At 38.7% G+C, this 12,138-nt stretch overlaps 1 protein-coding gene across 1 annotated transcript; it reads right to left on the bottom strand.

The window, feature by feature from the left end:
- Nucleotides 1-3,174: 3,174 nt before the first annotated feature.
- Nucleotides 3,175-4,874, bottom strand: LOC109172938. The gene is made up of 3 exons (XM_019322188.1): nt 4,151-4,874; nt 3,760-4,060; nt 3,175-3,580 (listed from the first exon to the last, which is right to left on the bottom strand). Exons 1-3 carry the CDS (start codon nt 4,872-4,874, stop codon nt 3,175-3,177), a joined length of 1,431 nt encoding a protein of 476 aa, XP_019177733.1.
- Nucleotides 4,875-12,138: the final 7,264 nt, after the last annotated feature.

Raw genomic sequence — 12,138 nt, 5'->3', positions numbered from 1 at the left:
TCCAGTCGCCCTGCTCCGATTTACCGTGGGTATGGGGAAAGCTCGCTGTTGTGCTTCCGGCGATAAGTTACTGATACGATGTTATCCATGGCCTAAGGTGACCGGAGGTGAGCGATTTCCGCTCGGAGGAGACCTGGTACGTTTCTGGTTATGCTTTGTCCGGCGAATGGAATTTTTCCGGCGTGTTCGTCTCTGTTTTTTGATCCCTGTATGTGGATGGTGTTTCTCTGAAATGGCGCCCGGAGTATGGACTGCATTGGAGATGCTTGTGGATGTTCCCAGTTTCCGATGGTCCTCGTTTTTTCCGGCCATGTTGGGGGTGGTTCCGTCTGTGTTACGGTGATTGCAATGGTGGTGAGCACAGGTCCGGTATGTTCTGTTTGTTATATATCTTATTTGTGGATCTTTTTCTAATCTGAATTGGCGCTGGAGTTGGAGTGCGTTGGAGATGGATTAGGGTGCTCCCGTTCATCTGTCCGACGTCCCTTGATTTTTCCGGTCAGTTTGGGTGGATTCCGTCCATGGATGGGTGTTTCCGGCAAGGGTGTTCTGTGGCCATGGATGTTTCTGGTAATTTGTCGCTTCGCCGATGGAAGTCCGTGGGTGGTGGTGGTTCTCCGATGGTTGACCGGCGCTGGCCTCGGTATGGAAAGGGCGATGAATATGGGATTTGCGTGATTTAAGGGATCATATTATTATCTGCAAACCGCGTTGGAGGAGATACGCACGTGGGGCTTTGCTGGACGTGCATGGATTATGGTTACTGAGACCGGGTCGACCCATGACAGAATGGATTCAATGATTCAAGCTAGCGTGGCGGGAGACTTCCTAACTAGTTGGCGTGAGACCCGGGTTCGAGTCTCCATGGAGATTTGTGTTTACATTCAGCTCTTCAAGACTTTCGTTTGAGCCGTGCATGGGGCAGATTCGGAGGACCATAGTGCACAGGACCTGGATTAGTTGTGCATCCCGGATTTTATTGTTTTATTTTAAACGATTTATTTACATGCGTATTTATTTGTTTTTTTAGTTTTAACGATTGGTGTAATCAGGGGTATGCCCCGGTGTCACATGTTTTTGGACATTTGATTTAAATTTACATCTCCGATTTGATGAACCATAATCATCATCTTATTATTAATAATATACATATCATCATTATTATATTATTACCTCATTGCCGAACCATCATCAATATCTGCAGGTTCACCATCTTCATCCTCCGAAAATATCATTATGTCGCCGTCACCGTGCACAACGATAATCGTCCACCATTCTCCACCCCTTTTTTCCTAATTTTCGATCAAAGATCATCATCATCCTCTAATTAATTTTCAAACCCAATTGAACGAGAAGAGAGGGTGAGAAAACCAGAGTTTGTCGAAGAAGAGAGAGACGACAAATCGTGAGAGCGAAATAGACAGAAACAAAATAAGTTTAGGGTGAGATTAGGTTAACTTATGGAGAGTATATATATATATATATATAGAAGAGCGCCCATATGTGGTAATGTCATTAGGTGTGGTCGTATCTGTGTCGTTGAATCAGTTTAATCTAACGGCAGTGGTAATTCTGAGGATTTTCGCGTGTTTTGGTAAGTGGGGGTGTTATGGTAATTACAGTGACCATTTATAGCGGGCGGGTTCCAGAATACACCAACAGTGTTGACAACATACACCAATAGTGTAATAAAACACACCACAGTGAAGTACACCACTGGTGTATTCCCGTGTTATGGTAATTACAATGGCCATTTATAGCGGCCGGGTTCCAGAATACACCAACAGTGTTGACAACATGCACCAATAGTGTAATAAAACACACAACAACATCTTGATTAATATTTCGGTGTTTTATGACGAGTTTACCCTTGCAGTTCGCTGGGTAGGAGAATGTGCGCGAAAATAATAGAAAAATCTTGATTAATATGATTCATTGGATCTATCTAATCTAATGGCCTATAATTGACTATATGACCACACCTAACAACATGGCCACATGTGATCACTCCTATATATATATATATATATATATATATATATATATATATATATGAAGTTTTTGGTTTTCAAAAAAAAAAAAATGTAAATGTCTCTAATTCCATGTCACAATATATATATATATATATATATATATATATATATATATATATGTATATATATATATATGTATATGTATATATATATGTATATATATATATGTACATATATATATGTGTACATATATATATACATATATATATACATATATATATATATACATATATATATATATATATAAATATATATATATATATATATATACATATATATATATATATATATATATATATATATATATGTATATATATATATATATATATATATCCATGTATGCCGGATTTATCTAAGGAAATATATATTGTGACATGGAATTAGAGACATTTTACATTTTTTTTTTTGAAAACCAAAAACATCATATATTGCATTAACTTAACTCAGAAGGAATAAAAGATGGGAGGGACTCCCTCCAGACTGATTGTGCATGAACCGCTCCTACATGTTTAGCTAAGGCATGAGCAACCAAGTTGGTTCCTCTGCGTACAAACTTGATGGAATAAGCTGAGAATGAATTAAATAAATGTGAACAGGAATCTAAAATAGTGCCAAGATACGAACGATATGAACTGACGTCCCGAAAGCTATCCACGAGAACCGCGCAGTCTGTCAAAATAACAATATTGTGGTAATTGTGGTCCTGTATCCATGAAAGAGCCTCACGTATTGCCATAGCTTCGGCTAAAAGTGGATCATACGGGCAAGAGAGAGGGCCATTTATCGCTGCTATAAAAACACCTTCCTGGCTGCGCACATAGAAACCGAAAGTTGGGGCGTGTTGGGATTCGTAGAAACCGACGTCCGTAGTGCATAATACGGCATCATGGGGGAGTGATGCGGCGGCTTCATGATGCGTGGCGAGCTGCATGTCGGGCGTTGGTGGCGGCAAAGCAGCAGCACTGCCGTGGGCAGTACTCTTGATCCAGGCGGCCCAGGTACGCTGAAACGAGACACAAAGATGCAACGAGGATGGCAATGCGAGATCCCAAACCGCCATGTTCCGGGCCCTCCATATTTCGTAGAGTATTCCACATATTTGATCTTTTAGAAAACCAGCAGATATTGCTGAGTTCCCTAACTAAAGCTCCACCCACTGCATAAAATCATGATCACCAAAGTTAGGGATTTGGAGTTGTGAAATATACCACACACGTCTAGCATAAACACAATTGCATAAAATGTGCATAACATCTTCTTCAAGCACACCACAAGCAGGGCACACATTTGGGATCTCCACTCTTCTTCTAACCAGGTTAGTAATTGTTCGCAAAATATTTGTGATAGCTCTCCAAAGAAAAATTCTCCATTTGGGGGGAACCTGTAATTTCCAAATGTTATTCCACACTGCATCACATGGGGCATTAATCTCCCCAAGCCGCCTATAACCGTTCTTGACCGTATATACTCCCTTAATATCACCCATCCAGTACCAATCATCTTTAAACTCCACACACACCGGGGTCTGTAAAATCAAGCCAGCATCCCTGGGAATAAAAATTTGCGATATTAATTCCTGATTCCAAATTCCATGATCATAATTTATCAAGTCTGCCACCATCAAATCAGGATGTTGCGCAGGCTGATCTGAGTGAACAAACGGGTCTTGGGAGTCAGGCAACCAGGGGCAAGCGTGGCCTCATAAAAAGTAGTGTTAGGAAAATACCTTGCTTTAAAGATCCTGGCCACTAAGGACTCCGGGCAAGTCAACATTCTCCACCCTTGCTTCCCTAGAAGAGCCAAATTAAACTCATGCAGCCTCTTAAAGCCCATGCCTCCATGCTTCTTGGGTACACACATCCTGTCCCAGGCCATCCAGTGAATGCCATCCACCACATTGCTTTTACCCCACCAGTATCTATTCATCAGTCTTTCCAGTGAGACACATAAAGTCATAGGCAACAGGTAGATACTCATAGTATAAGTTGGCATTGCCTGTGCAACACTTTTCAGTAACACATCTTTACCTGCCATAGATAGCAGTCTCTTATTCCAGGAGCCAAACCTCTATTTCAATTTTTGCTCAACATAAGAGAAAACCACTTTCCTTTTTCTACCAATAACTGAGGGGAGACCCAGGTACTTCCCAAAATCCTCAGCTTGCTCAACTCCGAACCCATTAGCAATGTCGTTCCTGTCCCCCAAACCAGTATTACGGCTAAAGGAAATATTGGATTTATGAAAATTAACAGATTGCCCTGAAAATTCTTCATAAATCTCTAAACAATGTTTCACCTCCAAAGTTTCCTGCATGTTAGCTTTAAAGAAAAACAGGCTGTCATCCGCAAAGAAAAGATGCGAAATAGGTGGTGCTCCACGAGCTACCCTACAACCATGTATTCTTCCTTTAGCCTGAGCATCCTGCAACAACAGAGACAAACCTTCTGCACATATAATAAAAAGATACGGAGAGAGTGGATCCCCCTGCCTTAAACCCCTAGACGGGATTATTTCCTTACTCGGCCTCCCATTCACCAGCACCCTGTACCTGACTGTCCGTACACAGAGCATGATTAGTCTGACCCATTTTTCATCAAACCCCAGCCCCAACAACATACGTTCCACAAAAGACCACTCCATCCGGTCATAGGCCTTAGCCATATCCAATTTGAGGGCCGCCCACCCTACCTGCCCTAGCTGTTTTCTTCGTAGATAATGGCCAACCTCAGACGCAATAAGGATATTGTCTGAGATGAGCCTACCTGGCAGAAAGGCACTCTGCGACTCCGAAATAATATTATCAAGCAGAGGTTTCATACGATTAGCAATCATCTTGGCCATTAGTTTATATACCACATTACACAAAGCAATAGGCTTGAGATCCGCAACAAACTCAGGGGCTGCCTTTTTAGGTATTAAAACAATATTCGCATCATTCAACTCTAGGGGGGAAGGATGATTGAGATAAACAATTAAGCACAAAATCAGTAACATCCTTACCAACGAGATCCTAAAAAGCCTGGTAGAAGCCCGGATTCATGCCATCCGGTCTTGGTGACTTATCCTTCCCCATGGAAAACAAGGCGCGCTTCACCTCCTCAGGTTCAAATGGACGAAGAAGATCATCGTTTTGCTCACGTGTGACACGTGGTGTGAGGGTATCCACGTGAAACACACCGGCCCCGCCACTGGACTGAAATATCTGTTCATAATAACTCGTGACCAGCAAACCAAGGCCATCCCCCTCCTTCCAAACCCCATTCTCATCTTTAAGCTTCATAACAAAATTCTTCCTCTTCCGGTACGTGGCGTACTGATGGAAAAACTTTGTATTTCGATCCGCACCCTGCAGCCAGTGTTGTTTGGCCCTTTGTTTCCAGAAAGTCTCCTCCTGCGACAGGATGCCCATCCAACTGTCTAAACTGCCCCAAAGAATCCGGGTCCATACGACCTCTCAAAGCATTCATATCCCGCCTTATAGCATCAATCCTGGAACCAAATTTTTGAAAATGGTCCCCTCCCCATTTCTTCAAACCATGGCCACACGTCCACAACCTCTCTTGCAACCCCATACCCTGCGTGTTCAACCACTGATTCTCCATCACCCCCTACATCCCTCATCCTCCAACAACGCATTCTCAAAGCGAAAACTACGTGGCCTCCGTGTTGTAGCTGAGCCATTAATATCCGGATAAAGGGCCGTATGATCCGACATTAATGTCTGAATATTGTATAGTTTGGCTCTATTATGAATTTCCAACCAAGCTGCATCCCCCACCGCCCTATCCAACCTCTCCTCTACCCAATTCGGTGTCCCCTTACTTCGTTCCCAGGTGAAAGGGTACCTGATCATGGGAATAGTCGTCAAACCGCAATCAGCAAGAGCATCCCTAAACCCCTCTAACAAACCAGCTGGATGCGGCCGTCTACCCCTCTTCTCAGATTGATAAAGAAGATCGTTGAAATCCCCTATTACCACCCAAGGAAGATCAGATGCATCCTTAAGCGATCGTAGAAGATCCCACGACTCCCTTCTCCTTGTACTTTGAGCAAAACCATAATAGCAAGTGAGTCTCTAATGATGACGATTTGGTAATGACACCACTAGATCAGTATGATTATGAGAATACTTGATTAACCGAGCGCTATTATTCTTTGCCCATAGAAAACCCATGCCACCTTTCTGCCTCACACTATCCACCCCAAAACCTCCCTCAAACCCAATCTTCACTCGGAGCCTCTCCACATGACTCCTATCCACCATCGTCTCCATCAAATACACAAAATCCGGCTTCCTTTTGGACACTAGGTCCACAATTTCTCGAACTGTCCGTGGATTGCCCAAGCCACGGCAGTTCCAACTTAGAATACTCATTGGGAAGGGCGGGCCTGATCAACAGGTCCCACCAGAATAGAAGAAACAGAATCAACCAACATCACACCCTCTTCCGCCTCCACTCTCCCCGTGACCTCCCTCACCACACCCCGTCTCCGCTTCGGATCAACCCACACCCCCTCCTCCTCCCCCTCATCCTGAAACCCCTCCCTAAACACTGCCGATACCGGCCTGGACACACTGGCCGAACCATCTCCTGCGCCCGGCATGCCATGGCGCCATTCTGCCGGTAAAGCCGACACGCGACCCGGGTGGACAACTTGCGTCCGTGAACTGTGGACAGCGCCCCCCTCCCCACTACCGAGACCCAACTCTCGGTGTCTCTGTTCCCCTTTTTGCAGCCAACTCTCTCCTATCGCCTTCGTCGGTAAATTGCCCCCAGCCTTCAAACTCGCACTAAAAGCATATTGCTCAGGTTTCAGGCCAGATACACGAGCATCAAGACAAAACTTATCCGTGTGCCCTAATTTTCCACAAAAGTAGCAAAACATATGAAAACGCTCGTACCGAAAATTCACCCATGTCCATGAATTATCTCGCAAAATCATCTTCATGCGCCTTTTCAATGGTGCCGTTACCTCAACCGTAACCTTCACCCTGTAAAATTTAGTCCAAGGCCTCACAAAATTCCTTTCATCTAAACGGACAAACAGCCCTAAAAAATCCCCCACTTTCTCCAAAACTTTATCCGTTCGGTAACCGACCAGCAAGTCATGAACCTGTATCCAATAATCAATCGTATTCAACGTTACCTGCGTAGGATGCTCACCAGGCCGCAAAGGTTGACATACTAAGGTGGCGTTCTCAAACGCCCAAGGGCCATTCTCCAAAACATAAGCCATGTCCGTGTCATGATAGAACGTGAACAAGTAAAGATTCGGTTGCACCTCGGTAACCTGTATCCCCATTAACGGCCTCCAAACGGGCGCCATTACCTGTCTCATCACATCAAACTTTACATTACGATCGGTTAGGAAACGGCCAACCAATTGCCAATATTGCTGCTCAACATCGACTGCCACTGCCGAGCTTGGGTCCTCCTCGAAACAAACCCAGTCTCTTCGTCTTCTAGCGTTATCTCCACACAACTCTGCACAATATCACGAACATCCATGATTCAGGCACAGGATGCTACGTACTGGACGTCTATGGCGATCAAGTATATCGCAAAGGTGATCTAACGAGCAAAAACGTACGAAAAATCAAGCTGAAAATTGATAAACCCTAGATACCAGGGAGAGAGAGAAAAAACCCAAGATAACAGGGAGAGAATTCTTTATTTTTTAAGTTAGGAACTTAATTCTACTATTTTACCGATATAAAATTTTTAATGTGTTTAGAGACATTTACATATATATACAGTACGTACATATATAATATAATTAAGAAGATATAAATATTAGGAGGATTAGAAAAATGCCTATATAATAATATATTATGATTAGGAGAAATATACTCGTGCACATGTTATATTAGGACTAGAAAAATATTAGGCTCAATATAATATTTAAACGTAACACCCCAAAATTTTCATTTCCAAATTTCCTTTACAATAATACTTTTTCTCAATTAAAATTTCATTAATAATCTAGCGGAAGCATTTACTAACAAAAAAGAACTGGGTGTTACCGCCACGCTCAGGTATTTTTCTTATACCCAAATGCTAAAGCTAAAAATTACCAAATAATCTAAACAATAATCCAATAACTAACTATTACAAACTTGATCTTTCTCCTTGAAAATAATCTATCACTTTGATCAAACTTATAGTCAAGCTCTCTTTCTTCATCATCCAAAATCATTTACCTGTATACATATAATTTTCAAGATATACAAAAATAACAAACAAAGTTAGCACACTTTGCTAAGAAAACACGGTGTTAAACTCTACCCTCCTTAAAAATACAGTTACGTCCTCGTAACTTAAAAGAATACCTTATTAAAATAGCTCAAGAATAAGTAATTACGCGCTAACATCATCAACTTTTACCATAATAAATCACGTCCATAAAATCACCAATTTCAAATATTTTATTTCAACTATAACATAAAGTATTACTTCCAAATTTTTCAATTCTCACCGAGTCATATAACACCATCTGCAAGTATTAGCAATCATACAAGATAGACATGAAACAATTATACAACACCACAAATCCTTATTGCAATTTTCCAGAATTTTAAATTCCTATTCAATTCTATTTTCTTATATCCTCAAAACTTAACAACCTAGGCTCTTATACTTCCCATATCCAAATTTTAATAGCCTAGTCTCCCAAGGTTTCGAACTGCTTTGATACCAATTTGTAACACCCCAAAATTTTCATTTCCAAATTTCCTTTAAAATAATACTTTTTCTCAATTAAAATTTCATTAATACTCTAGCGGAAGCATTTACTAACCAAAAAGAACTGGGTGTTACCGCCACGCTCAGGTATTTTTCTTATACCCAAATGCTAAGGCTAAAAATTACCAAATAATCTAAACAATAATCCAATAACTAACTATTACAAACTTGATCTTTCTCCTTGAAAATAATCTATCATTTTGATCAAACTTATAGCCAAGCTCTCTTTCTTCATCATCCAAAATCATTTACCTGTATAGATATAATTTTCAAGATATACAAAAATAACAAACAATGTTAGCGCACTTTGCTAAGAAAACACGGTGTTCAACTCTACCCTCCTTAAAAATACAGTTACGTCCTCGTAACTTAAAAGAATACCTAATTAAAATAGCTCCAGAATAAGTAATTACGCGCTAACATCATCAACTTTTACCATAATAAATCACGTCCATAAAATCACCAATTTCAAATATTTTATTTCAACTATAACATAAATTATTACCTCCAAATTTTTCAATTCTCACCGAGTCATGTAACACCATTTGCAAGTATTAGCAATCATACAAGATAGACATGAAACAATTATACAACACCACAAATCTTTATTGCAATATTTCCAGAATTTTAAATTCCTATTCAATTCTATTTTCTTATATCCTCAAAACTTAACAACCTTGGCTCTTATACTTCCCATATCCAAATTTTAGTAGCCTAATCTCCCAAGGGTTCGAACTGCTTTGATACCAATTTGTAACACCCCAAAATTTTCATTTTCAAATTTCCTTTACAATAATACTTTTTCTCAATTAAAATTTCATTAATACTCTAGCGGAAGCATTTACTAACCAAAAATAACTGGGTGTTACCGCCACGCTCTGGTATTTTTCTTATACCCAAACGCTAAGGCTAAAAATTACCAAATAATCTAAACAATAATCCAATAACTAACGATTACAAACTTGACCTTTCTCCTTGAAAATAATCTATCATTTTTAGCAAACTTATAGCCAAGCTCTCTTTCTTCATCATCCAAAATCATTTACCTGTATACATATAATTTTCAAGATATACAAAAATAACAAACAAAGTTAGCACACTTTGCTAAGAAAACACGGTGTTCAACTCTACCCTCCTTAAAAATACAGTTACGTCCTCGTAACTTAAAAGAATACCTTATTAAAATAGCTCCAAAATAAGTAATTACGCGCTAACATCATCAACTTTTACCATAATAAATCACGTCCATAAAATCACCAATTTCAAATATTTTATTTCAACTATAACATAAAGTATTACTTCCAAATTTTTCAATTCTCACCGAGTCATATAACACCATCTGCAAGTATTAGCAATCATACAAGATAGACATGAAACAATTATACAACACCACAAATCCTTATGCAATATATCCACAATCTTAAATTCCTATTCAATTCTATTTTCTTATATCCTCAAAACTTAACAACCTAGGCTCTTATACTTCCCATATCCAAATTTTAATAGCCTAGTCTCCCAAGGGTTCGAACGGCTTTGATACCAATTTGTAACACCCCAAAATTTTCATTTCCAAATTTCCTTTACAATAATACTTTTTCTCAATTAAAATTTCATTAATACTCTAGCGGAAGCAATTACTAACCAAAAAGAACTGGGTGTTACCGCCACGCTCAGCTATTTTTCTTATACCCAAATGCTAAGGCTAAAAATTACCAAATAATCTAAACAATAATCCAATAACTAACTATTACAAACATGACCTTTCTCCTTGAAAATAATCTATCATTTTGATCAAACTTATAGCCAAGCTCTCTTTCTTCATCATCCAAAATCATTTACCTATATACATATAATTTTCAAGATATACAAAAATAACAAACAAAGTTAGCACACTTTGCTAAGAAAACACGGTGTTCAACTCTACCCTCCTTAAAAATACAGTTACGTCCTCGTAACTTAAAAGAATACCTTATTAAAATAGCTCCAGAATAAGTAATTACGCGCTAACATCATCAACTTTTACCATAATAAATCACGTCCATAAAATCACCAATTTCAAATATGTTATTTCAACTATAACATAAAGTATTACTTCCAAATTTTTCAATTCTCACCCGAGTCATATAACACCATCTGCAAGTATTAGCAATCATACAAGATAGACATGAAACAATTATACAACACCACAAATCCTTATGGAATATATCCACAATCTTAAATTCCTATTCAATTCTATTTTCTTATATCCTCAAAACTTAACAACCTAGGCTCTTATACTTCCCATATCCAAATTTTAATAGCCTAGTCTCCCAAGGGTTCGAACGGCTTTGATACCAATTTGTAACACCCCAAAATTTTCATTTCCAAATTTCCTTTACAATAATACTTTTTCTCAATTAAAATTTCATTAATACTCTAGCGGAAGCATTTACTAACAAAAAAGAACTGGGTGTTACCGCCACGCTCAGGTATTTTTCTTATACCCAAATGCTAAGGCTAAAAATTACCAAATAATCTAAACAATAATCCAATAACTAACTATTACAAACTTGATCTTTCTCCTTGAAAATAATCTATCACTTTGATCAAACTTATAGCCAAGCTCTCTTTCTTCATCATCCAAAATCATTTACCTGTATACATATAATTATCAAGATATACAAAAATAACAAACAAAGTTAGCACACTTTGCTAAGAAAACACGGTGTTCAACTCTACCCTCCTTAAAAATACAGTTACGTCCTCGTAACTTAAAAGAATACTTTATTAGAATAGCTCAAGAATAAGTAATTACGCGCTAACATCATCAACTTTTACCATAATAAATCACGTCCATAAAATCATCAATTTCAAATATTTTATTTCAACTATAACATAAAGTATTACTTCCAAATTTTTCAATTCTCACCGAGTCATATAACACCATCTGCAAGTATTAGCAATCATACAAGATAGACATGAAACAATTATACAACACCACAAATCCTTATGCAAAATATCCACAATCTTAAATTCCTATTCAATTCTATTTTCTTATATCCTCAAAACTTAACAACCTAGGCTCTTATACTTCCCATATCCAAATTTTAATAGCCTAGTCTCCCAAGGGTTCGAACGGCTTTGATACCAATTTGTAACACCCCAAAATTTTCATTTCCAAATTTCCTTTACAATAATACTTTTTCTCAATTAAAATTTCATTAATACTCTAGCGGAAGCATTTACTAACAAAAAAGAACTGGGTGTTACCGCCACGCTCAGGTATATTTCTTATACCCAAATGCTAAGGCTAAAAATTACCAAATAATCTAAACAATAATCCAATAACTAACTATTACAAACTTGATCTTTCTCCTTGAAAA

The sequence above is a fragment of the Ipomoea nil genome, unplaced genomic scaffold (genome assembly GCF_001879475.1).
Source record: "Ipomoea nil cultivar Tokyo-kokei standard unplaced genomic scaffold, Asagao_1.1 scaffold0457, whole genome shotgun sequence".
NCBI classification, from domain to species: Eukaryota; Viridiplantae; Streptophyta; class Magnoliopsida; order Solanales; family Convolvulaceae; genus Ipomoea; species Ipomoea nil.
The sequence above is the reverse complement of the archived record's forward strand: the minus strand, read 5'-3'. Positions and strand labels throughout refer to the sequence as shown.

Excerpts from the sequence above, each read along its gene's own strand:
- LOC109172938 (XM_019322188.1), bottom strand. The coding sequence starts at position 4,874 with ATGGCCAAGATGATTGCTAATCGTATGAAACCTCTGCTTGATAATATT. Across the intron at positions 4,061-4,150 it reads GGGTCTCCCCTCAGTTATTG|GTAAAGATGTGTTACTGAAA; the intron begins GTAGAAAAAGGA and ends TATCTATGGCAG. Across the intron at positions 3,581-3,759 it reads GCCAGGATCTTTAAAGCAAG|GGATGCTGGCTTGATTTTAC; the intron begins GTATTTTCCTAA and ends TTTTATTCCCAG.